The sequence below is a fragment of the Cricetulus griseus genome, chromosome 8 (assembly GCF_003668045.3).
Source record: "Cricetulus griseus strain 17A/GY chromosome 8, alternate assembly CriGri-PICRH-1.0, whole genome shotgun sequence".
NCBI lineage: Eukaryota > Metazoa > Chordata > Mammalia > Rodentia > Cricetidae > Cricetulus > Cricetulus griseus.
This window is the reverse complement of record NC_048601.1, coordinates 75003119-75029930: the sequence shown is the minus strand read 5'-3', so window position 1 is coordinate 75029930 and position 26812 is coordinate 75003119. Positions and strand designations below refer to the sequence as shown.

The following is a 26812-nucleotide window of genomic DNA, read 5'->3' as shown; positions in this document are numbered from 1 at the left end:
TATTCTCTGGTGTCTGGGATCCAGCTCTGTGTGCACTGCTGTGAGCCAGGGCTGCCAGATGTGCTGAACAGCAGTGCAAACACCTCAGACTCCGGGTTGGGATTTGCTTCCTTAGTGGCTGTTCCCATCCCTTAGACCCCTTCTCACCCCAGCCTGTCCCCATCCTCAGGCCCTGCTGGAGACAGCCCTGACTCGAGTGGTCCTGCCTATGCCCATCCTGGTGCTTCCCCCGATCGTCATGTCCATGCTGGAGAAGTAAGTCAGGCTGTGGGAACAGAGGGGATGCCGGGGAGTGCCCCATGGGACCGGAGGCCATGGCAGCCTACCTGGTGTGTGTGTGGGGTTGGAAAGCACCCACTCTGTCTTCTGCTGTACTGGATGGTGGTATTGAAACTCATGACTTTTCCTATGCAAACTGGCTGGTGCCCGGTGCTGCCAGGTCGCCCGTGCATAAGCATGGTTCTGCCTTGGTGGAGGGGGCAGGATAGCTGGCACTTTTGGTAGGAATCTGTGTGACCCTGTGAGTGTGAGTGTGTGTGCATGTACACACGCACTGTTAGTAAGCAGCCCCAGCCTATTGGGGGAGATAGTCCAAGATAGGAAACCTAGATTTTCAACCTCAATGAGTCTCTACTTACAATTAAAACAGTAGTCTGACTGTGGCTCACTCTTGTCATTCAGCAGGTGAGGCAGGATTGCCATGAGTTTGAGATAACACGGGGTACACAATGAATTCTAGCCAGCCTGAGCTACTTTGTTAAGAACTTGTCTCCAAAAAAATGAACAAAGAAGCAAAAACAAGAAGTAGGCTGGAAGTGGTGGCACATGCCTTTAACCCAAGCACTTAGGAGGCAGAGACATATAGATCTCTGTGAGTTCAAAGCCACCTGACTTTAAAAAAAATCAATAAATTAATTATAGTAAGGCAAAACTGGAGCAATAATAATCTGCTTGGTTTCTTCAGAGGAAGATCAAAGGACAACTATTTGTCATGTCACTGTTCACATAATATAGGGAACACTACAATAATAATAGTAGAGGGCTTCTATATTTATAGGATGGTGATGGCTAGGGAGCAGCTGGGGAAAGGCTGAATGGGGAAGGAGGAAGGAGCCAGGGTCCCCCTGCATATGGAGGCCTAGCAGGCCTAGAGAGGGGCAGGGAAGGGCCCTGGGTGGAGGGAGGCTATAGGCACAGAGCACATCTGGTACATGAATATGCTGATGAGCAGGTCATGCCTTGCTCTTGGGCACCTGCCTTATGGAGACCCTCTAGGATCCAGCATGCTTGAAGGAAAGCATGCCCTTTGGGGCAAACAGATGAGGGTTCTGTGTGTCCATCAGAGAGACCCTCCAATCCCAGAAATGGGCAGAGCCCCTGTGTCTGAGTATTGAGATTAAAAACTGTTCATCTGGAACTCAGAAGGCTGAAGCAGAAGGATTGCCATAAGTTTGAAGATAGCCTGGACTACACAGTGAGTTCTAGCCCAGGCTAAAATATGAGATATTGTTTTAAAAACACATTAAGAAAGGAGGAAGGGGAGTGGAGAGGAGGGGAGGGAAGGGAAAGGAAGGGAAGGGGAAAAAAAGAAAGTCAACTTAGCATGAGACTTTCAACAAATAAACAAGAACAAAAGTAGGTTTGAAGAGGGCAATCTTTTGTGTTCCTGGCCTTGTATATAGCCCTCTCCTGAGCTGAGGCTGTCCCCAGATACCAGTGACTGAAGTACAGACATGGAGACCAGGAATGGGTGAAGAGGGTACAGTTTTCTTCAGCAATGAAGCCTGGGATGGGGCAGCATGGAGGGTGCCCATGGAATACTGGTTAGTCACCTGTCACTTGTGCAAGTCTGGTGGGACAGAGCCCTCACCTGGCAGGTTAGGTAGAGACATTTTCTTATACACACAGGCATCGAAGGACAGCGGAAGCCAGCAAAGTGTAAGATTTGCTGCAAACTAAGGCTCAGGAAAAGCTGCTGAGGGAGAATGGAGTCAACCCAAAAGCCCTTGTCTCTGGTTTTTATGGCCTGAGAGAACGTAATTGTTGGGATAAGCTAGGCTAACCCATTGCAGACAGCAGGAGCCGCTCCTACGCTCCTCTGTCTGAACACCCTCAGCATCCAGCACTGTTCACAGGGACCTGGCAACTACACACACAGGAGCAGGTAGAAAACTGGTTCAGCCAAGGCCAGCCAGAGGCCCATCCTTTGCCATGAGTTTGCTGGAGAGGAATATGACCTGTGATGGCTTAACAGTTTGCATAGGAACTCAGTTTGTAAAATGTTGAAAGAGGGTTGCTTTGCCAGCTTACTTTTTTGGGGGAGTTATGGGAGGTGGCATGGGAATTATTTTGCCTGTGAACCCTCCCCAACATAGTGTCTAGAGTACTGCACGGCTTGCCCCATCCCAGGTGCCAAGGAAGCTCCAGGATAGGGTAATAAGAAGTCAGTAGTCTGGTGCTCCATAAATAGCTGATCCTTCCTGGGGGTTCCCAGGGTGATTTTGAGGGAGAAGAGTTCAGTCTCGGTTCCCTCGGGGATATTAAGATGGTAAGACCCAGTTGCACACGCAAAGGTTTATTAATCTCACACCCACTATAAAACCATGGGACTGGATGACAGGAAAGGCAGGGCACTGAAGCAGAGCTGGCTGAGACTTCTAATAGGGAAGAATGCTTTTCCAGCCTCAGTTTCCCACATAGAAATTGAGGATGCTGTTGTCTTGTTGCTCTTTCAGGCTTGGCGTCTGGCGCCATCCAGCACCTCTTTCCTGTGGGGTGGGCAGCTGTGCTGTCCAGAGTTCTTTGGTGCAAGATTTCAGGGCTCCTGAGAGGAGCACCCCACCCCAGGTTGGGTGGGGAAGTCTGGATGGCCAGGGAGGAAAGACAAAAGCACACTTACAAAGCAGACTTGCAAATTAATGGAGCGCAAAGTAGGGCTGCTCTGCAAGTGCTGAAGGAATGCACAGCAATGGGGGGGGGACCAGCTGTTGTGTGGCAGCCGGGTGGGGCCCGCCTCGCTTGCCTCTGGCCTCAGTCTATCCTTTCTGGCAGGAGCACTGGGGTCTGGGACCTGAGCCTCCAGCTAGGATTAGACAGAGGTGGGAAGAAGTGCGCGCACCATTGTCTTTGCCCCTGAGATCAAAAGAAGTCTGAAGTTCCAAGTAGAGGGACCTCCACCCATGCTGGATGCATCCTCTGTCCTCCCTGCACATACCCAGACCTCATACTCCATACCTTCCCTGAAGCCCCTAGCAGCCAGTAAACTGGGTTCAGATCCAGGGCTGGGAGGCCCACAGATGTAATCCATCATCGCAGAGACGTGTCAATGTAGGGACAGAAAGGCTGTGGTTTCTTCCCAAGCCCTGCAACCCTGGCTCAGGATACACTGGAAGAGTGCACCTGGCTGGATGGAAGCTGGATGGAGGTCCTGGCCCCACCCATGGTAGATCCCTGAGTCCGCTCCCCCAGTTCCTTCGCTGTCTGTGATCCGGGTCTTTCCTTTTTCCAGGCATTCGCACATCTCTCCATCTGCATATTTTAACTCCCCCAGCTGCCTTTCCAATCCCTTCCTGCCATTTCCCTCTTCTCCCCTCCCCCCATCCTGCTGTGTTTTCTCTTGGGGGCTCTGAACCACACTCCCCAGGCTTCCCAAAGGTTGCAGCCCTGGGGCTCCCTGGATCCACTTGCCAGCAAAGGACTTAAACCAGCTTCCCTTGAGAGAAGTCAAGGTCAGAACCTCCATGGATGGGAGTTTGCCCAACATTACTTCCAGGAAGTCCCCCTTCCGTGCTCTAGGTGACCCTTAGGGCTGTGCCTCTGGGAACTCTACACCCACCCACTGAGAATTGCTACAGAACCAAGTAGACAGCCCTGAGTCCCAGACATGAGAGGTTGATCAGAGCTGCAAGCTTCACAATGATCTTGGCCTGATTCCAACCCCTGTGACTCCAGAGGAAGCTTGTGAGGCCTTGGGCTAACATAGACTGGAGGGATAATGAGGTGCTGCTCTTCTGGGAGTTGAGCTTGATTTCAGCACCTTTGTCTTGCTCCTCTTATTCATTGGAAGACCCCTTACCCCAATCCCCAGTAATTGAACGTAGCCTTTATCCAACAACCACAAAGAGCATGGGGTCCAGGCCAGCCAAGAAGGGCAAGAGAAGAATTCACCTGTCAGGATCCACATCCTCTGTGCAGATATGGCAGTACCAGCAAGGATGATGCACACTTACCTGCTGCTGAGCTGGCTGACCTTTGGATTTGCCTAGAACTGATAAGCAGTTGGGTCTTGGTAACACCTGAGTGCGAACACGGAAAGGCAGCCGCCTCTCTAAAGTGTGATCTGTAGCTTCATGAATGCCAGTTCCTGGGTCTAATGCCAACTGAAGGAGGGTCCCATGGAATCAAGAGCCTTTGGGAATTGACACTTTTAACTAGAACATTCCAGTATGTACTAAAGGTCTGAGAACTGCCTCCCAAGTGTGCTGCCTGCTGGGGACCAGGGATTCTTGAGTTTGCCCCAGAAGGGAAGGGTGAAGGGGTTTGCCTGTCCCTAACACCGCTACCCTGACCCAGAGGGATGAATTGGTCAGTTTTCCCTTAATTCGAATAAATATCTGAGATAACTTAGAAAACATTTATTTTGGCTCTCAGTTTCAGAGGATACAGCCTGACATCCAGCCTTAGCCCTGGGGCTGTGGGCCAACATGATGTGAATAGGTGGCCAACGAGGTGTGAATAGGTGGCCAATATGGTGAGAATATGTGGCAGAGCAACCTGGTTCCTTTACAGAGTGAAAAAAAAAAAAGGGTAGGAGAGGGACTGGAAATCCTTTATGCTCCTGAAGGGCATCCCACCTCAGTGAACTGAAGACCTCCCACTGGACCCTAGCTCTTTGTTTCAAACCTTTAATGTGTGGCAATTTGAAGATACTTAAGATCTAGACTGTGTACAGCAAAGGTCTCTTCTCTAAGACTGTGCCCAGGCTGCTCCAGTTAGGGAGGGTAAGAGATCCCGTTATGATCTGTCACTGGGGCTGGCCATGTGAGGCTGCTGTGGCCACTGAGGTCAGGTTTAGTGCCCACCTGATATCTCTGATAGATGATCCAGTATTCATCCTGCTAGAATTGCCAGGTCTCCATGGGTGGAATGCCATAGATCTTGCCAAATAGTGTTTTCTGCTAAGTGTGGTGAATAGGTCGGCGCTTGTCAGCTAGGGTGGCCCCTACTCTGTCCCAAGAACTCGTTCAGACTCTGCACAGTGAAGGGAGGTTTTTCCCACTTCTCTCCTGTTCAGGAATCATCCCCCCCAAAATCTGCCTGAGGAAGTGGATGATCATTGTATCATGTTTGGGGTGTAGCTGTTCAAAGAGTCCTGATGCTAGGAGCTAGGAGTAGCTCAGGGTAATAGCTACCACAAGAGTCCGGGCAGCTGCCTGCAGAGTTACCCTTGGCCATGTCTGCCCTCCCCATGGCTCTCGGATGAAAGAGGTAGTCAATGGGATGTCTTCAGTTCCCATGCATGGACAGGGCTGCCTCTCCCTGATCAAGCACATGTGTTTGTGTATGCACATGAGTGTTTGTGCACAAGTATATTCTGTGTCTTCTCCCTGGATGGCACATACTGGGCTTTTCCTGACATCTCACATATGTGTTTCTCTAGGAACCAGGGATGACAGTCTCTTCTGCTCATCCCTGCCCCGTGTACAGGGCTAGACAATTGTTGATGGATATCCCACTGTAAGAACTTGTTTATGATCTAAGTAGCTTAGGGTTCCTTGCTGGGTCCAGCCATGTCCTTCATAGCTGGGCATGGGGAAAGCAGTGGTAACTAGTGAAAGCCCCAAAGATGGTGCCCACTTTTCCATTTAGCTAGAGAAGCACTGGGCTGCAGGATCTGCTGCTCGGGCCCTGAGGTAGCATGGGGCCCAGCTTGGCAGATAATAGCCATCCAGCCCAGGCTGTGCACCTCACATGTGCCCTCCTTCTCTCCACAGGACAGCGCTCTTGCAGGCACGCCCACGGCTACTCCTGCCTGTGCAGAGCCTCGTATGCCTGGCAGCCTTCGGCCTGGCCCTGCCACTGGCCATCAGCCTTTTCCCGCAGATGTCAGAGGTCAGTGGGGTAAAGGGCAGGGCAGGGAGGAGTCATTTATTAACAAAGACTTAACTGGTCCTGACTGCCAGTATTGAGTCAGGCTCTGTGGTGAGAACCATGAAGGAGCCAGGTGTCTGTAATTCCAACATTTTAGATGATGACTGCATGGGGTGGAGGAAATGAGGCAGGAGGACTGCTGGGAGTCTGAGGCCAGCCTAAGCTACAGAGTGAGATTTTTCTTAAATTAATAATAATAACAATAACAATAATAATACATAAATAAAGGAAAACAAGAAATGAGACTGACCCAGGATTAGACCTTTCAAAAATGACTATCAAGCAGCAACTCAAGGGTGCTGTGGAATGGCAAATAAAATTCAAGGAAAGGTTAGGGTGGGAGAAACTGAGGTAGCAGAGCAAACCTGAATGGCAGAGGTGCTTCTTTGGGGCCTGGAAGCTGGGTTGGAGTTGGCCCCACTGATCAGGGGCTTGGGGACACACATGCTAGGGATCAGTGGGTATGAAGGTTCTGAGGTAAGGCAGGGTGTGACATTTGACACCTGAATGAAGTCTGTCCCATGAGCAATAGTGGGGAGAGATGAGGTAAGGCAGGTAAAGCCGGACAGCCCTGGAAGGCCGAAGCAGGGGGATATGGCATCCAAAGGGTTGCACAAAGAATTCTTGATTGTGAACATGGATGGTCTCCATGGCTGCTTCTTGAAGCTGAGTTGGAGCTCTGGAGAGGCAACCATCAGGAAGCTGTGGCGGGCATCCAGTGAGAGATGATGGCGGCTTGGACCAGGCTGTTGGCAGTGGGCATTGAGAAATGGGGCCATTGTGAGAGTGGGGCAGCCGCTTCCTCGGGATTTTCGTGAAGAACTGCATGTGGTGGGAGGGGAAGGGAGCCTGCAGGATGTGTGCCTGGCTTTCTGGTTTTGAAGCCAGAAGGCAGATGTAGTCATGTTGTCACAAGATGGAGATGGGAAGAGGGGAGGGGTTGAGGCAGGACAGGGAGTTGAGTCAGTTAGATCTGTGGGTGGGAGGAACCTGTGGACCAGTGTCTCAGGCCACAGGGACAGGATGGGGGCCACCAGGCAAGGGCTGAGCCAGGCTCACTGAGATTGGGATGTCCAAACTCCTTGAGGTTAGAGAGTGCCCCTTGTCCTTAGACTACAAAAGCAGACCTTATCCCCATTGATAGAGTGTGTGGCTTGGTGGCAGCTGCAGCACATCTCTAGAGCTTTTATTTGTTATTTTTGAAAATGGAAGGGAGGAAATCTTGTATGCGTGCAAAATGGAAACGTGAGGAGAGATCAAGGGACTTCAGGGAAGAAGCAAAGTTCATGAAGAGAGAAAAGGACTCTTGTGAAGATCAGGGGACCAGCCTTGGCAGGGGCGAGCCCTGTGTCGCTGGTACTGGTGGAGAGGAGGGGCAGATGGCAGATGCAGTTGCAGGTGGGGAGTACAGGTGATGACAGGCCAGAAGCAAGGGCCAAGAGTGCAAAGAGCCGTCCTGCTGCTTAGAGCAGCTGAGATTGTGGCTAGAGAGGGCCACTTCTAAATGAGTGATCTTAGCACAGGCCCTACTTCAAGGAGTGCCCAAATGGAGGATGAAGGGTAGGCCAGAGTTCCTTGGGGAAAGGGGGGGGGGTGTTAGTGAAGCCTGGAAGCTCGGGGCCTTCATGTAGGAGCTGGAGTCACTCTCCCTACTAAGCCCTCAAGTTTGGGACACTCAAGGTTGGGAACCAGGTCTGTTGTTCCGTGTGCCCTCAGGTCTCTTCCAACCCTAGGGAAGCTGAGCCTGGGTATCCCCAGTGGAGCCTAGGGCTGCAGGCACCTATAAGCCCTGGAAACAGGGCAGAGGTTACCCTGAGGTCTCTGGGGCACCACTGTGCTGGAAGCTCTACCTGTGGAGAGAGGTTCCAGGACAGAGAATCCCCAGATCACCAAATCAGAAGCTGTCCCAGCTGGAAAGTGTCATCTCACGTATCATCTTCCTGGCTCCGCCAGAAAATCAGCCTGAGAACAGCCACGGGTGGGACCCGCCCTCAGTCACAGAAGCCAGTGTTGATATGGGCGGACACTCTAGAGGCCATACCCCAGTACAGATGGGGTCTAGTCAGTTGCTTCAAGAGGCTCTACTCAAGTCCCAGAATCCTCTGTCCCCCTTGCCTGATAAAGTAAATGTGGGCACTAGTGCTTCTGGGTGTCTAGCCAAATTCATCTTATCGCAACCCAAACCTCTTATAGGTTGGGAGGAATTGTATGAGGTCTCTGTCCTTCAGTAGGGAGGGCAGTAACATGCTCAGAACTTCGTGCTCAGCTGGGCCTTCCCCAGCAGGGTTCAGGCCAACCCGGATATTATAGTATTTCCAGAACTGTCTGCAACCCAAAGCACCATCAGGCAATTGGTTGGGAGGCCCTCACTCCTTCCTTCACCCTCTCAATTAATTCTAACGAGGTGCTGCTTCTGCAGTGCAGGGATCATCCCAGAAGCCAGGGGAATTCGCCATATGAGTCTGGACTTGCTTGAGTTGACCCAACCTTGCCAAAAATCACCAAGGCTGTCAACAGAAGTAATCGCTGAAGTACTAATTAATTAACTAGGAGACTTGGAGACCAAGTTCAGGAACTGGTGCCTAGGATGGCTAGCTTGCTGTGACTGGTGTGGGGGCCGACTCTGTAACCCCAGAACTGGAGGAAGACTTTCATTTCCCCTTCCATGCCTGGAAGAGAGCTTTGCTCTTTTCAAACAAGTGTTTATACTTATTGAAATGGCACCAAGGTCAAATAGTAATTATTAGCTACCTTGACTTGAGGTCACATGTTAGGTCTCTGCTTGCCTTGTATTTTAAGTTCTTCAAGTATAGTTAAGTATGAGAGATGTTTCCTAGTCAGTCAGAGGTCATTGACAGCTCTGAGGAAAGATCTGGCTGGAGTCATGGGACCTTTGGTGGAGGGACTCTAGCTAGCAGATATGGCTCTGGCAGGCCATACCCTTCCCCCATTCCCTCCGCCTTGCTAAAAACCATTAGATTACATTCCTAAAGCTAGCCACCAGGGTTTATTCCTTTGCTTGGCCACTTCTTCCTCCTGAGACTGACTGCCAAGGTCCAGCTATCAAAGGGCCCCTTTTGGGTGCCCTAATTAAAATGCCCAATCAAAATTAAACACCTCATCCTAACACAGGGCTTCCCCTTTTATCTTTATAAACTGCCACTTTCCTCTGTGCCAGGTCTGTCTCCTCTCTATCCAGGCAGTCCTTTGTCCCTCTGGGACAAGTATCCCTTCCCCTCTCCCTTGGTCCCTTTCCCTGTCCCTGTCCTCTATCTCCCACTTTTGTCTCTTATCCCTGCCCTTTTTCCCTGTGGGGCAAATAATCTCCTTTGTGCTAAGAACTTGGTCTTGGGTGTCTTGTGCCCAGTATCGGTCCTTTCATTTGGTGCATTGAAGGGTCTGAAGGAGGAGAAAGAAAGGTCAAGATTAACCAGAGGTGGGAAGGGAAACCACAGGGAGCAGATTCCAGAGAGCCAAGGATGAAGACAAGGGAAGAGGAGGGGGAAGGGAGCTTAGAGATGGGCACAGCAAAGAAAGTTTTCCTGTTTACAAATGAGGGCCCTGAGGCAGCTGAAGGTTAAGTATGTTGTCCATGGTCCATGTTTGTCATAAGAGAGGCAGCTTGCCCAGACAGGGTTCTGTCACACTCTCCAGCCTGCCCACACCTTACCATAAGAAGAAGGATCACGCATGTGCCCCAGACTGCCTGCTGCTTATTTATCAGTAGAACAAAACTACCCTCCTAGACCTCCTGACTTTCATAGGGAATCCACCTTCATGTCTACAGTGACCTTCTGTGAGGTACCTCTTTATTTTCTAACACAGAACCAGGCAGGGTGGAGGTATCTGCCAGGACAATGGGTGGGATCTGGAATAAGCTCTGAACTTGGGTATGAGAACTAGGTCCAGCCTCCTGCTGGGCCTCAAACTCACTGACTGGACAGGAAGAATAGGATCTTCTCTTTGACCTGGAGCGTAAGGGTACAGTGGAGCAGTGTTCCTAGAATAAGTCCCTTGCCCTGTGGTCTCCCATGAAGACTAGGCTACTCTCTTGTGACTGGGACAGTCTTCTAATGGCTTCTGATCTCCAGAACATGTGTTCTGGTATTGAAAACAAAGTCAGTAACTAAATGTCCCTGGGTGTGGTGACTCAAACCTGTTACCCCAACCCTTGGGAGGCAGAAGGAGGGGGACCCCCCACAAATCAAGGCCAGTCTCATCTACACAGCAAGTTGTAGGCCAGCTAGGATCACACAGGGGGATCCTAGGTCTGAAAACAAACAAACAAACAAAAAACAAACAAATAGAGTAGAAGTGAGTTCTATAGCACATACCTGAGCCTAAAGGACCAGGAATTCAAGGCCATCCTTGGCTACACAATGAGTTTGAACCCAGTTTGGGCTACATGAGACCTTGTCTCAAAAAACGCTGAAATAAAGTCACATGAGGGTGACAGTTATGATGGAGGTAAGGCCAGGGGCTGAGCTATGGCTTTCTCTAAGGCTCCTTGAGGTAGGTTGTAGAGGGCTCCATAGTTGAAAAGGTCCTGATTTGGGGTGGCTTTCAGGCCCTGTCCATTGTGAATATTAGGCCTCTGAACAAGGCCAATGTGGATACCTCTATTCCTGTGCTCCATCTGCATGTACACTGATGTCTTAGACTCTCCCGGGGATCATCCAGAGTCCAGTCTTTGGGTCCATGGGCTTGGCTGTCACTGGTGTCAGGAATGGGCAATGACGAATACCCTTCTTATTCTGACAGCCAGTTTTCTCTACCTGGGAATGTTTCCAACCCAGCAGTTTAATGAACCTCAGGTCTCCCAGGGAGCAAGAGGCAGTGCCCTGGCCAAGCCTCCCTCACCCTTGTCTGTGTCTTTCTTAATTCCTTGAGTCCTCTGGGGCTCTCCCATATCCAGGTTCTCTCCTCCCCCTCTGCTCCCCGGGGAGCTAGGGGGCTAGGGAAAGGGGCTGCTGTACAAGCGGGAGCTATTGTTCCACAATCTGGTTTTGTCCTCATCTTGTTGGCAGGCGGCAGGAGAGGAGCGAAAGGTTAATGAGGCGCTGTGAACGGGGGACTGCAGCGGGCGGGCGCAGGCTTGGTGACAGGGAGCTAATTAGGAGCAGTTTAACAGGAGGAAAAAGTGAAATCTCCTCTTCACCAACTGTCAATAATTAGCCGATTTTGTGAGGTTGAAATGTGTCCACAGAAGAAGGCGGGGCTTGTCTAGGGACCAGTAGGGGTGGGGGTGGGGCGACAACGGAGGCTCAGCCCTGTCTCTAGGTGTGTGTGGGGGATTGTTGTCTGGGGCCACCCTGCAGCCTTGGACCTCCCTTCTGTCCTCTGATTGGCTTTTCCCAGCTTGAGCCCTATATGGCCCCAGTTAAGACCAAAGTCGAAAAGCAAATATTAGAATTAAGTTTCTTCCAGTCTCTGCCCTGTGGGAACCTGGAAGTGAAAATAAGAGGCAGGTGCTTGAATCAGAAGGATGGCAGCTATGCTACCCAAAGTCCCATGCTGATCCTTAGGCGCCTGCCTTTCTCGCAGCATGAGTGTGCCCTCTGAGTGTAGCTGAAAGGTGCCAAGAGGAGGCTGGGCAAGGCCCTTGGCCTACCGTGGAGCATGCTTTCCTTGTACTCCCAGGCCCTGTCCTCCCAGTTACTCTAAGGCAGGGCTGGAGAGGAGGATCAGACGCCAGCATTTAAACTGTGGCTGGAAGGATGTGGCTGCTGAGGCCTCTTGGGGGCAAGGAGTCATGTTCACAAGCCAGAGGTGGTTTCCCATTGGGCCTGTTTGCACTGTCTGTTGTCTTGTCTTTTGTTGGCCCCTGGCCTTTGGCCTTTACTAACACCTCGGCAGATGGACCCCTCCTCCCGACACCTTAGCTGAAAGAAAAAGCATCAATCAACCCTGCCAGTCCCTGCTCAACCTAACCACTCCCCCAGCTCAGCTCCAGAGGACCTCCAGGGCCCCAGGCATGATGGGAGGAAGGCCGAAGCCCTCTTCTGGTCCTCAGCACTGTACGCATATGGTCTGTCAACTTGGCACTCTAAAGTAATTCCTAGGGTCACATTCAGTCCCCACTCAGTGGCTACTCCTCACCTCTTCTTGTCCCTCTATAGTTTTCAGACTTAAGCAACAAAGATGTACCCCCCCAGGTAAGAATGTGCCCCTCCCATGGGTCCTAGAGGCACTCTACCCTCACCAGCCCTACAGAAAGTGAGAGCACTGCTGGACTTGCTTGGCCAGGCAGTGTGACACTCAGAAGGCAGTGCCCTCCCAGTTTGTCTCCCTTTCTCAGAGAACAAATCTGAGGAAGAGTTGGGAATCTTCTAGAATGCCCTGTCCCTGGGACATTTTTTCATGATGTTCAGACCTATCCTGCCTCAAATTTGTAGGTTCTGGTCCCTTGTCCAACCTTAGGACAGAACCTCTCCCTCCCTCCATGTAAGGCTGAGACCCTGCCTCCATCACTACCTGACACATTTGGCTCACATTGACTCTGTGGGCTCCTGTTCTTTCTGCTCTTCCAGGACCAAAACAAGGCCAGAGACAGTGTTAGTGGGCACTGTGTCCCTCCTGAGTCCACGCTGTCCCCAGAGTATTGTCTCCTCTTCCCCTCCAGTCTCACATCCATCTTTGCTTAGAGATGTTTGTTTGGGGTTTTTCTCATTTGCTGGTTTAATCAATCCCCACTGAATGCTGAAGCAGGCTATTTTTGCTGTCAGAAATCTGCCGCCTCCCCGCCCGCTGCTTTCTTGGAACTTGCCCACAGGACCCCCCAGGAGGGACAAACGGGGATGGCAAAGCCACTTGGATCCCAGGAACGCCAACGCCACCTGTCATATTGCTGTTCCCCACACCCCCATCCTAACCCATGCATGCACACAGGCCTACCACACACGTGTATACACACCAGTATGCACACATTCTCCATAAGAGGCTTCAGGAAAGCCACCTCCCAACCTGTCCTTCCCAGGTCTCCCTCCCAGAACCTTCTAGATAGATTCAAGATGGTGTGGAGGCTTAGCTGGGCAAAGCTTCCAACTGAGTGAAAAGCACTAAGTGAAAAGTGCTTGGAGCACTCCTGGCCCAGCCCTGAAAGAGGTGTTATTGGCTAGGGCTGGGCAGGATGGCCACAACCTCACCGTTTCTCCATAGCATCATGGGAGGGTCTATCCCCCTCCCAAGACTCTCCTGCCCACTTCTAGCTGTTATCGTTGCCCTAGAAAAAATTCCCTGCTATATATATGGGGAAACTGAGTCCTCCGGGCTGAGAAGACAGAGAGAGGACTCTGAGGTCAGTCCAGCAGAGGGCACCCAGGTACAGTATAAAGTTCTGCAGTGAGGTTGGGGCATGGAGCACTTTCTGGGTGCTACAAAGTTCAGGGGAGGAGCCCCACATGGAGGGGGCACTTTAGTTCAATTTGATTGAGTTGGAATCAAGCCCCATCTTGAGGGGCTTTCTCAGTGGTGTGGATGTGGGAGCTGTAATCTGTCTCTTCCTAGCCCTGTTTTCAATCAGAGATGTGATGAGGATAAAAACACATGCTGGAAATGCTTAAGGCCACAATCTTGGGTGTGGCATGAGATCAGGGGACCCCTCTGGGAGGAGGCACATATAGCCTAGACTCAAGATCAGAACATCCAAGGAACCCAGAGAAAGCCCCAAGAGGCCTTGAGCAGGCCAGACATGCTCTTCACTCAATGGAAGTTCTGCCCACCCAAACTTCTCCACCAAATGTAACAGGTATTCTAGAAGGTTCTGGGAGGGACAGGCTGGGAGGTGGCTTTGCTGAGTCTGGAGTCAAGGAGTCTAGTTTTGTTCTGTCTAAGACAGAATCTCAATCCTCCTACCTCTGCCTTGCAAGTGCTGGGATGATAGGCATGTGCCACCATGCCTAGCTGGAGTGTGACCATCGTTAAGAAGGTGGTTGGGTCTATCTTGGGTACCAGAGGCCTAATCCAGGCACCTAGGGGCCCAAGCTCAGTCTTCAGCTGCTTCTGTACCCCAGTTTACCAATGGCCATTCAGACTCTCAGGTCAATTGTAGACACTGGTGTGTAGTATGTATATATGAGCAGAGCCTGAGGTTGGCTCGGCCCTGGTTAGAAAAGTAGGAATGGCTGTCTGATGGGCCAGCCAGGCTTTGGGAACCTATGTCAAGTGCTATGCCACCTGCCTGCCTCAGAGACGCAGAGCCCTGGGCAGGCACGGAAGTGGCTTTAGGCTGTGTCACAGGGTCAGGCTGAATGTCCCACCCCGCTGCCCTTCTCTTTGAAAAGGAGGTAGAAAAGCCTGCCACCTCATCAGAGGCAGGAGGAGGGAGTGCTTTGTAGTAGGGAAAAGCCCCTGAGAATGGGGCACGGCTGGGGGATCCAGTTTCCTGTTTATGTCTCTGCACCTTAGTTTCAGGTTCAAATATGTAAACTATCCACTGGGCCTGGCTGCAGGTGTGTGTGTGCTCCGCAGGCTGGGAGGCAGAGGTGCCCCCCAATGCATTCCTGACTTCTGGCCCCCACCCCAACACAGGGTGTCTGGCTGCAAATAGCTCAAGGTTAACCCTTCCCAGGCCATGAAGGAAAGCTATAGGGAAACCAGGGCTCTGGAGTTAGCTGGGCCTTGAGTTATTTAGGAGGAGATACTGGACATGGTGTTCTGCTTTTGGGGGTGTCCTCTGAGAGGGGCTTCATGGTTTGAGCTTGGTCTGCAGGATAGATATGGGGCTGATCAAGCAGGCCCAGCAGTGCTTAATTCATGACAGGCTGGACATGTTCATGGCATCGCCAGTTCTGGGACAAGAGGTACCACCCAGCACATGTCGAGTGATACCTGCAGTGTCCTCTATGGTCCCCACAGCTCCTTCTTTCTGAGGTTCTGGTATATTCTTCCAGATGCTTCTCTATGAGAACCTCCACTCAGCTCTACCAGCCCAGGCTTGAAGGAGTCCACCAGATTAGACACACAGATTCCTGGTTGCCTCAGCCAACAGCCTGAGGGATCTCTTCCCTGTGGCTGTTCACTACCATCTCATCTTCCTGGAGCCTGGGGGAGTTGCCTTGTGGATAGAGTCAAGTCCCAGACTTCTCAGCCCAACCTCCAGGGCCTCTGATGCTAGTGCCTCTTCTGGCATACCTACACCCTCTCTGAGCCTTTATCTCTTGCTCCCTCCACAGCCCCATCTGCCAATTACTGTGGCCACTATGCCATTTCCATTGTGGCTTATGAAGCCAAATTTTTGCTTCCTAAGTCACCTATCAGTCCCACCCAGCAGAAGAGGAGTCCTCAAAAGAAAGAACAACACTTGTCCTTTGCTCTGGGGAAGGGGAGCAATGTCCAGCCCTACTGTGACCCACAGGTTTAGAGGACACCACCAGGCAGGGCCTGGGGAAATTGGTTTGGAGAACCTTTCCCTCCTGCCTTCATCTCAGAAAGATGACCTACAACAAGTATTCTCAGTTATGGATAAGAGGAGGAAATGGTGGCCTGATGACACAGGCAGCACCGGGGTCCTTGTCCTGACCTCCCCCAGTTGAGCCCAATGCCGACAGCCCCCAGTTGCTCCGCATACATGAGGTCTGAAGATGGTAGATCATTGGCCCCCACACCCAGCCATGGCCAGAGAACTAGAGGGGTCCTCACAGATGGCTAGCTGACTTGTTACAGAATGGAAGTAGGACTGCACGCACCCAAGGTCAGCACTGAGTCTGCATGGGGAAGTCTCAGTTTCAGGGGGTCCCCCACAGTCTAGCTTCTAAGAGCGAAGCCGTCTTTGGGGCCACTGTAAGACATCATTCACTTGGTATTGAGAGCCTTGAGGTGTCTGGGTACCCTATGTCACTGTTCAGCTGCTTGTGCTGGCCGCCTAAAGCTGCTTTCCTGGGCTCATTCCCTTCCCCACCCCTAGAATGTGCCTGTTCCCCTCCATCTGCTCTTCCGGGCAAGCTCCCCCACTCTGGAGGCGCTGGCTGTGTGCACACATCCGTCTCCCTCTTGCCCAGAGCCCAGAACCCTGGGCCCATCTGCCTGTCAGGCCGTTCCATTCAGGAGACCCACAGGCACCCCAGCCTCAGCATGGCCAAACCAACCCCTCCCATTCCCTGCCTCTGAGAATGGTATCACCACCACCCCAGCTCCCAAGCTAGAATTAGGAGTCATCCAACGCCCAGTCATCCTCGACACCTCCCTCTCACCCCCACATGCAATTGGTCATCAACTCTGTGGATGTCATCTTCAGAAAGGCTCCTTGGCACACTCTTGCTCCTGCCCCCATGGGCAGCACCAGAAGGCAGGACCTAAGAACTTTCTGGTTCCAACAGCTGCTCCTCTGGGAGGCTTCCCTGCCCCTTCACTCTCCCTCCTCCCATCCCCCACCCTGCCATGGCCAGAGAGGCCTTTCTAAAACCTGGGTGTGCCCGTCCCTGCTCATAATCCTTCCATGGCTCCCTAATTCTCTTAGATAATAGCTGACACCTCCAGGCAGTCTAAGATGTCTTGCCTGTCCTAGGCTGACATCTGTGTGTCCCGTATGACCACCACTACTCTTCTTTTTTTCCATAGCACATGCTGACTGGCCAGCTGCTTTTTCTCCCTTAATCTAGCAAGTATTGCCTGCCTTCTCTTATCCAAATCCTTCATTCTCTTCCTGGCCCACCTCCTCTGAGAAGTCCCCTTCGTTGTTCCTCCATTAGTACATGGTAACCCCAAGGCCCTCCCCAGTTTCCATGGTACTTTGCTTGTCTCTCAGGAATCCATCTGCTTTCACTTTCTGACTCCTCCCCTAGACTTCCAGCTTCTCCAGGGCAGTGGGCTGGCCCTGTCCATCACTGTTCACCCAGCCTGAGTGTGTGGAGTTGGCTAATGTGAACACACACACACACACACACACACACACACACACACACACACACTGAATGAAAATGAGCAGGAGTAGTGGCTCTGTCCCCAAGACCCTAATCTAGAGTGCCTGGGCCACCTCCCCCAGGAGGCTTGCTCTGCCTGCTTCTCCCCACACATGTTTCCATCCTACCTGCTGCCCTCAGCTCAGTGGGGGCCCATGGGAGCCCGGGTGCCATGATGGAGAGGCCTCAGTCTTGTGTGTGTGTGTGTGGGGGGGGTGCTGTGTTCTGTGGGAAGTGGGCCCTGCAGGCCGTGGCCCTGGGCCTCTGTCCTCCACCTCAGTGGTGAGCAGCCTCTAGGATTTTAATGCGGGCCTCAGTGCTTCAGTGAAAGCTGCATGGGGAGCTGCTAATAATGGCACTAAAATAAAATATGCTACATCTGTTATGGGTAGCAGAACAAAATTAGCTGCTCACACCTCTGACATCCAAGATGTCTTAACTTAAAATACTCCTTGGCTTACTTTACATCATTTACTGATTATATTTAAAAGAAATACAATTTTGCAATTACTGTTCTTTCCAGTGTGGTATCTATGCATCATTTTCCTTTTATGTTTATATATTTCTCCTTCATTAGTGCAGTCTGAAGGGTGATTAGGATTCTTCAAACATTTTACAGAGGTTAAACGTTGATTAAGATTTAATTATTACTGTAAATAGCTTGGAATGACATATGGTGCAAAAGCCTGACATATGTGCATTTGAATAAATGAAGTGCTATTTCCCAGGATGCCTCGGTAGCTGTTTAACAGCTTTCCCGAAGGGTTATGTTACACCTCATGGTAAGATTGCTGGGATGTTATATTTTGTTGGTTTTTGCAGCTGAAAGCTAAGAACAGTTTTCCAGTTTTTTAAAAACATTGAATATTTTAAATACCTAAATTGTTTTGCACAAATTTTTGCTAATTTGTCTAACTAGGTTAAACATTTTCAAAAGCATTTAGATTTTTAAGCGTGGGCGCTGTGCATTGTGTCAGTGGCAGCATGGGGACGAGGGGAGCTGGTGGGGTGGAGGGGACTCAGGGTGGAGGGGTGGGGCAGGAGAAGGCAGTTTCAGGGGAGGGGTCCTGGGTCCTGAGCCTAGTTCTTGTGTTTTTGGCCATCTCAAGTAGCCAGAGTGTTAGGGTATGGAGGAGGACAGGGGATAGGCACCCCTTCTCCAGGGTCCCATCCATGCCCACCAATTCTAATCCTCACCAAACTCCCTCTTGCCTGGACCTTGACCAACATACCCTGTCTTGACTGAGCTCCCTGACATCTCCCTTGTTTGTGCCACCCCCTGGCCACATTCTAAGACCTCCATGACTTCACGTATTACGTGTACCTAGGATCAAATTCAGTTGAACTACAACATAAAGGCCTGGTAGTTCCATGATCTTGCCAAGCTTGGGGCGGGGTCATCACCAAGAGAGCAGCTCCCTCACAGGTCCACCTCGTGCTACCCCTTCTGGCTTAACCTGAAGCTGAAGGCCAACATCTGGGCTGCTGTGGTTTCCAGAAGGATCCAGTCTCTAGTTGTTTGCCGCTCATTTTCTTTCTATTCATTAATTCAACCAGAGAGACTCTAGCACTGTTCGAGGCCTTAATGACTCAGAGTGAACAAGATCCACAGGCCTGCGTCAGGGGGTTCTTGTGATCTGACATGGAAAGATAGAGGATGAATGAGCAGTCAGCCCCCCAACTCTGTGATATCACTTGGATATAAGAAATTCAGGGGTCTGAACAAGGGGGAGCTCATGGATCCCAGACTGATAGCTGGGAAACCAGCATAGGACTGACCCAGACCCCCTGAAAGTGGGTGTCAGTGAGGAGGCCTCCAAAATCTATGGGGTCTCTAGTAGTGGATCAGTATTTATCCCTAGTGTATGAATGGACTTTGGGAGCCAACTCCACATAGAGGGATACTCTCTCAGCCTAGACACACGGGGGTGGGGGTGGGGTGGGGGGAGGGCCTAGGCCCGGCTCCAAATGATAGGACAGACTTTGAAGATCTCCCATGGAAGGCCTCATCCCCTCTGGGGAGCAGAAAGGGGATGGGACGGGGTGGGGGTCAGTGGGGAGCAGGGGAGGACGGGAGGGAGAGGGAACTAGGATTGACATGTAAAACAAGCTTGTTTCTAATTTAAATTAAAAAAGGGGGAAAAAAAGAAATGCGGGGTTCTTGAACCAGAAAGGTTGTCCTACCCAGCCTAGATGAGCAATGGTCTACAGCTAGGCCTGCAAAGCTGTCTGAAGACAGAGAAAAATAGGGTGGGAGTGAGAATGGAGGTGGGTGAATGCCTCTAATAGACACGGCAACCCAGGCAGATTTGGGGTGAGGCAGGGAATAGACCAATTTGTCTAATGAACCCAAAGAAGTACCTATGTGTCCTCAAGATAATGGGAAGCATAGCCGTGGGGACCTAGGGCATGGGTTCAAGCCACTGAACCAATTTTTAGTGAGGATAGGGGCAATTAGACCAGAGATTCAGAAGGCAGTGGGCTGAAATGGATGACTCTGTAAGGAGGGGAGGGGAAGGGAGGGGAGGGGGGGAGGGGAGGGGCAGGGAAGGGAGCACAGGGTCTTTGGTTAGACAGCCATTTGATAAGGGTGTTATTGCCCATAACATGGAGCTGGGGCTGGGGTAGGGAGAAATGGCAGATACAGTTCCATTTCAGAATAGTTAAGTTTATGTACTCATAAAGCAGCCATCATCTTTGACTAGCCAGCAGTCAGCTGTTGGACTGTGGCTCGAGGGAGAACCACAGCTGGACAGCCCTCAGACATGACAGCCACCAGGAGCTCAGCCAGACCAAGCCCCAAATACTCCAGGAAGTGTCCAATAGGTGTTGTGAAATGAGGGTAACAGTGACCTTGCAGAGAGAGGTTTTCATAGAGGATAATGGGAACAGGAACCAGATTTGCTGTGGGCTGAGGCCAGTGGGAGGTAGACAGGTGGATTTGACCAGAATGGACAATTTAAAGAAACATGGTTGCTGGGGAGAAGAAATAGCAGGCCGCAGGCAAGCCTGCCATGGTGCAAAAGGAGTTTCCTCAGATGCAAGGTTCTTATGGCATGTGGAGACACTCATGGGGAGGAGCACATCTAGGAGAAGGCTATGCAGAGGCAAGAGGAAGGTGGATTTCTGTCTTCTAAGGGGGAGGGACAGCCAGAGTGTGGACCCTGATAGGCTATGGGTTTGATTAGAAGAGTTTGAGAGCAGCTCCTCACTAGTGCCTAGAAGTAAGCAGGCTCAGCAGCTCAGGAGGAGGAAGCTGTGGGTGAGCTGCTGAGGTGACTACGGCAGAGACTGAATGAGATGGATTTGACTAGGCAGTGGGCCTGGGGGAAGCTGTTGCCAGTTGCCACAAGGGTCAGACTGAAGTCAGGGACAGCAGATTTTGAGGATCTCTGTGGGGTGGTCAAATGGAAAGGTGGCTGGTTGGGCAGACCTCTAAAGCAGGGCTTCTGCCAATCAGGGTTAGAAGGATGCTGGGAAGGAGCTGAAGTAATGGTCCCTGAGATCTCAGGTGCGGCGCGTGTGCGTGCGTGTGTGTGTGTGTGTGTGTGTGTGTGTGTGTGTGTGTGTGTGTGTGTGCAGAGATAGATGGAGTATCTGAGACCTGCAGTATTATTAGTCCAGAAGAACAATGAGTAGGGTGCTGCAAGGGGGTAGTCTTGGGGTGGGTAGGGGGCTCACAAATGTTCCAGAAGTATGGAGAACCCTCGTTTGCAGTGAGGGAAACCCAGAATCTAGACAGGAAAGAGGCTAGCCCTGAGCTGGAAGGGTGATACAAGAGGAAACATGCGTACCCTTCATTAGGACATGTGGGCACTGGCAGGGGGCGAGGGAGGGGGGACACGCACAGGGGCAGAATTGTGGGTACCAAGGAAGTCCTTAGATCCACTGCACATCTCTTCCTGGCCCTCCCCACCTCTTCACTCTTCTCTTTCTCTCCTCAGATTGAAACCTCCCAGTTGGAGCCTGAGATAGCCCGGGCTACAAGCAGCCGGACAGTGGTGTACAATAAGGGGCTGTGAGTGCAGATGAGCCGGCCTGGAAACACAGCACTACCCAGGCCGGATGCTTGGGGTGGGGAAAGAGTCTCATGAGCTGTGTCTGCAGGGAGGGGCTGCCTGGGAAGCAGTCAACCTCCAGCAGTAGGGAGACTAACCATTCACATTTTAACATAGGGGAGAGGAATTCTCACACATTTCCTACACAAAAAGAATCAAGTGCAAATCTGGGCCTTACATGGGGTCGTCTAAACTCCACTCAGCACAATTCTGTGTGATCTGAAGAACTGTAGAGTGCTCCTGGGGTAGAATTAGGATCCTTTTATATGTTGCTTTTGTTTGTTTGTTTGTTTGTTTTAATTTTTTATTAGAAGCAAGTCTGAGCCTTGGTTGCAGTTGACCAGAAGCAGCAGGTGGACAGGTAGAGGAAGCCAGAGGAGCCTGGGAACTGGGTTGGATTATGGAAGGAAAATATAATGGCTAGGCCCAATGGGCCCTGAGTTAGAGAAGGGAGGGAAGAGGAGGTGTCTGCACCCCATAGGATGAACTGGCCATAATCAGGTTCTCAGGAATTGGCTCTCATGCTCAAGGCACACTAGAGACCTCTGGAAGATTCCAGGAGCTGCGGGCTCTGAATGTAGCCAGCTCCTGTCCACACCACAGTGGAGTGAAAATCAGTGACCCAGGCATGGGCCATCTTTCATGGAACTCTTATGGATTCCAGGCCCCTGAGAGTATCCTGGCTCTAATCAGGGAGCCCCACAAAGGAACATTGTTTTATATGAACAAGAAGAGGAGCTTGGCTAGGCTCTCTGGGGGAAGATTCTTTTCTAAGAGTAGCTGGAGTTTTATACTGGGGCAAAGGTGGGCTGAGCCCACAGCTGTCCAGTCTGTAGCCACCGACACTGTACATCCCGCACCTTCCTGCATAGGGGAGTCTCCTGCTTGAGGGTGCAAGGCCAGATCCCTGGCAACTGCCTGAGAGGTAGCATCATCCTCCCTCTGGTACTGTCAGGCCGTGTGGCAATGGACAAGCCACCTGCATCTCTGAGCCTCCAGCCCCTGCCTGGAAGCAAATGACTGAATGGGGTCCCCACGAGGCCTTTGACTCATCTCTGACTCAGATGCTGTGCATTCCAAGCATATCTCTAAGGTGGATTCTGGTCCGGAAAAGGTATCAGGCTCCCCTGCAAATGGCCAGAACTTGGCCTCAAAAAAGGACCTTGCCTTCTGTATATGACCCCACATCCTGGAAGACCTTGACTTGTGCCAAACACTTCATGGCTGTGGAGGAGGCAGTATGGATGCCTAAGACAGGCACGGGGGTCACTCCATGTGCCGTCTCTCACTGCTGCAGACTCAGAGGCCTCTTTGCTGTTGGCTCTTGACTCCATCTCATTTGTAGGCCATAGAGGAAGAGAAAGGTCCTCCTAGGGAGGCAGGGTCTGGGTGGGGATGAGTAGGGTGACTCCTGATCCATAAGATCCCCAGAAAGGAGATACGCTCACACAGCTCTCATCTGACCCCACTAGAATGGGAGCACTGGCTTGTGACCCTGGAACGTCCCCCTGGTGACTCAGGAGGTATCAGGCTGAAGGTAGACATGTATGGTTGCAGTAAAAGGCTGGCACAGGACAGCAGCCACAAGGCCACAGGTTGCCTGGCAGAATTTTAAGGTGGGTGTGGCGGCAGTGGGGTACCTCTGCCATGGGCATTGGCACCATGGTCTCCAGGCCTTGACCGGGGACTAGATCTGTCTGGAGCCTCTTTTGAAAACTTCATTCCCAGCTCTCCCTGCCCTCACTTGTCATGGAGCCTCGTCCTTATGTATTTTATCTTGGGACCAAAACCGCCCTCACCCAGCTCTGCCTACAGACCAGGGCCTCTTCCGGCTCTCACTCTGTACTGGCTGTCACTGTGCTGCCTCAGCATCCCTCATCAGTTTGCTTTGTGTGGGGGTGGTTTCTTCCACATTCCTAAGTACAAGTCCAGGTGAGCTGAGAGGGCCGTTCCTTTGGAGATGAAGTGGCAAAGGGTCTTTCAGGGTGAGAATCCTGAGCCATGCTGCTAAACCCTGTTCTGACTTCATAAAATCCACGAGGGAAGCTTTCTGTGAATCCAAACGCAAATGCCCCTATTTGCTGAGGCTAAAGGAAACCGGCCTGGGGGGAACGGGCACTGATGCGCTCTCATTGGATCTACTTTTGCCAGCAGTTGGGGTATATCTACATCAGGCTCTCTAGTCCTGACATTCCTGGCCACCTCTCCTCTGGTTACTTTAAACATTCCCTGAGGCTCCAAGGATGCTCTTCCATCTCTGGAAAGTAATTTGAGAGTGTAGGAACCAAAAGACCAAGATGCTAAGCTGGCCACCAAATCAGGGTGTCTGTACACTGTGCCTCACTTCCTGATTTTGGATGTCTTCTGTCTGAAGCCTCTGGCCCAGAATGGGGTGGGGGTGGGGGAGGAGAAGAGCCAGTGGGGGGGGCAGGTCCATTGTGGGCTTCCAGCCTTGGGCAGGTGTGAGTGAGGCCCTAGCATGTAAGCCTCAGCATACCTAGGGACTTCAGACTGTCTTTTTAACCTCAGAAAATTTCTCAATTTATGTGATTTATGCCATACTAATGAGCTGTGGGCAATAAACATGGATTTAAAACACATGGCTGTGGCTTTGTGAACTATAGGACTGTGAGAGGGGAGGAATGAAGAAACAGAGGGGTCAGGTAAAGTCAGCCTGGGGACTTTGTGGGAAGGCCCCCAAGGGAAGGTATAGGCCCAGGGTTCAGGACACGATATGAGGGTGCTGGGAAAGAAGGTGGGTTGAAACCACAGCAGAGGACCAGCTTGAATGGTTCAGCAAGGAAAAGTGATCGACATGCAAGCCTGAGCAACTGAGTTTAATCCACAGAACCCATGGAGGAAGGAGAGAACTGATTCCTGACAGTTGTCATCTGATTGCTACATGTGTACCGTAGCATGTGAGCCCCCGTCCCTGCCACCGTCACCCTGGCTACACACACACACACACACACACACACACACACACACACACACACAAATAATAAAAAATAAAATAAAGACAAAAAAAAAGAATCACAAAAGAAACCCAGTGGCTGAATGGCTACTGGAGAGACTTACCTTAAGGAACTGGAATACATTAAGATTTCAGTATATTCTTGTGCTGTGTGGACCCAGGAAACTGGGGGGTGAAGCAAAGGGGACCACCCTGGCCTGCCTGTGGCCTGGAGACCTATGAGGGGTCTGCACCAAGTGCAGATATGATGTTTTCTGTGTGCTTGGCTTTAGCCCTGGAGCCCTGCCCTCTTACAACTCCCTCATAGTCCCCCACGTGTTAGCTAGTTTTTATGTCAATGACATAGCAATAGTACTGAGAGGAGGGGGGGCATCAATTGATAAAATGCCTCCATAAGATCAGGTTGTAGAGTATTTTCTTAATTGGTGATTGTTGTGGGAAGGCTCAGTCATCATGGGTGCTGCCATCCCTGGCCTGGTGGTCCTGGGTGCTATAAGAAAGCAGTCTGAGCAAGCCATGGGGAGCAAGGTGGTAAGCAGCATCCCTTCATAACGTCTGCATCAGCTCCTGCCTTCAGGTTCCTGTCCTGGCTTCCTTCAGGGATGGACCTGTGATGTGAAGTGTGAGTGAAATAAACCCTCTCCTCCCAGTTTGCTTCTGGCCATGGTTTCATTACAATAGTCATGACCCCAATTAGGATACCCTAGGACCAGGACTATCACCACCTAACTCTCCCAAGCTGCCTCGGAGAGAAGTCTCCAGGGGGAGGGCTGCTCTCTTTTTGGGGACCACGGAGCATCTTTCAGCCCTGGAGAGAGGAGCTGAGGTGATTAGAAAGCGATGCTGGCCTGGACTCAGCATGGCCAGTGGCTACTGTAGGCACTTCATGTGTGTAGTTACATGTTGGTGAGCATTCATATGCACATCTGTGTGCACATGTGTACAGAGACCAGAGGCCATTCCTCAGGAGCCATCCACCTTGATTTTGAGGTCTCTCACTGGCCTGAGACTCACCAAGTTACCTAGATCGGCTGATGAGCAGACCCCAGGGTCTGCCTATCTCTACCTTTCCAGCACACCTGGCTTCGTTACTATTCTTCTGATTATTTTGGTTAGTTGTTTTTGTTTGTTTGTTTTCTTGTTTTGTTTTTTTGAGACAGGGTTTCTCTACATCGCCCTGGCTCTCCTGGAACTTAACTATATAGATCAGGCTGGCCTCAATCTCATACCTGCCTCTGCCTCCCAAATCCTGAGATTAAAGACATATACGACCATACCCAGCCCCTTTGCTTTTTAAAAGTGGGTTTCATCACTTTGCCAACTGAACCATCTCCTGGTGAAGTTTCTTCCGAACTGAGACTTGGTGTACTTATCTACCAAATGGCAAGGACAGGGCCATGCACTGGCTTGTTGGAAGAGTAGAGAGGCCAATGGGGAAATGCACCAGCCCATTCTCTCGTGCTTCCTAATTATCCGGGGATATAGGTAGGAAGCTTGGGCTCTGGGCCTCACTGGAAAGGATGAAGAGGGCAGAGGCAAGAGGGAGAGGATGGGATCTCTATTCAAAGTGATACCTGAGGTCAGAAGGCTTCTGGTCTCTGGGGAATTTCTTTGCTAAGAGCCTCACAGGCCACACAGACCCCAATCAGTGCGGAAATCCTTGACTCTCAGGACATACACAAATCCCTCCTGGGAACTGTTTGTTGTTTTTAGCTAGACTGGGGATTCAGCTCCTGCCCAGCTCTGAGACCATTAATACTTGAAGAATGCAGCCTCTCCTTCCCTGCATCCCCATGGACTGGCCTGGATCTAGGCTTCTTCCTCCCACTCACAGACTAGGAGAGTCAGAATGCTGGGGGAGGGGGACGGGTGTGGGAACAGTGATGAGTGACCCTTTCCTGAGGCCTGAGGAGCCTGGCTTTATTTTCAGAATGGGACCTCCTTCAGCACCTCCTGCCCCCATCCCCAGCTGCTGTTGCTCCTGCCATCTGGTCTACGCCCCTAGCCACCAGTTAAGCCCTCAAATGGGAATTTCTCATCTGCTTCTCCCAAGTCCTTTTCCTACCATTTTCTGTAGTACCAGGTATCTCTAATGGCAATGACCAAGAACTGTTCTCCCACACCCACATGCACCCTCCAGGCAACTGCTGTCAGCCTTTTCTAAGGTTAGAGGATGCCTCTTCAGTCAGTACAAAAACCAGGGCCCCACTGCAAAGCTTGGGGAGAGGTGGAGAGATGGGAAAAGAACCGATAGGGGGAAGGGCGGCCGGCGGGGGAGGGGGGGCGGCAATGGATAGACTGTTGGGCAACAGGTTCTTCCACTGGGAGACTCCATCATCCCTAGTGAGGACAGAGGGGCTGCTATCAGTCCCAGGCTACCTGACACTGCTCTCATCCTCTTCCTGTACAAGTATGGGGAGGGAGAGGTGGCACAGAAGGCTCTGGCCACTCCAAGAGTGGATCACATGAAATCCACTGTTTCCAAAACAGAGGCGTGATCCTGGGGAGGTGAGTGAGACCACTGAAGCCTGTGGAGACAGTGGCTTCATCAGAGAGCAGCATGGAGGTTAAAGTGGACACAGTGCAGCTGCTAAGAGACAGGTAGGGGACACTGCTTGGTCATGGGAGGTGACGAAATCAGGGCCTGGGCCACCATGTTAGAGACAAGGGTAGAGAGAACTAAAGTCATTGGGGAGGGCGTGGTAGCAGAGATGGCCCTCTGTTCTGTTTGG

The 26812-nt window shown here is 51.4% G+C and overlaps 1 protein-coding gene across 3 annotated transcripts in view; it reads left to right on the top strand.

Annotated features, from left to right (window-relative positions):
- The window catches only part of Sfxn5 (sideroflexin 5), a 123910-nt gene extending 100422 nt beyond the window's left edge, over nucleotides 1–23488 (top strand). For 2 of the 3 annotated variants that reach the window (XM_027428746.2, XM_027428747.2), the window contains exons 12-14: nucleotides 170–255; nucleotides 5994–6111; nucleotides 20993–23488. In XM_027428746.2, coding sequence (XP_027284547.1) covers nucleotides 170–255; nucleotides 5994–6111; nucleotides 20993–21070 — 282 coding nt within the window. In that variant the 3' untranslated portion in view covers nucleotides 21071–23488. The remainder of the gene's footprint in view (nucleotides 1–169; nucleotides 256–5993; nucleotides 6112–20992) is intronic. The other variant, XM_035448588.1, reaches the window with a different exon arrangement.
- Nucleotides 23489–26812: the final 3324 nt, after the last annotated feature.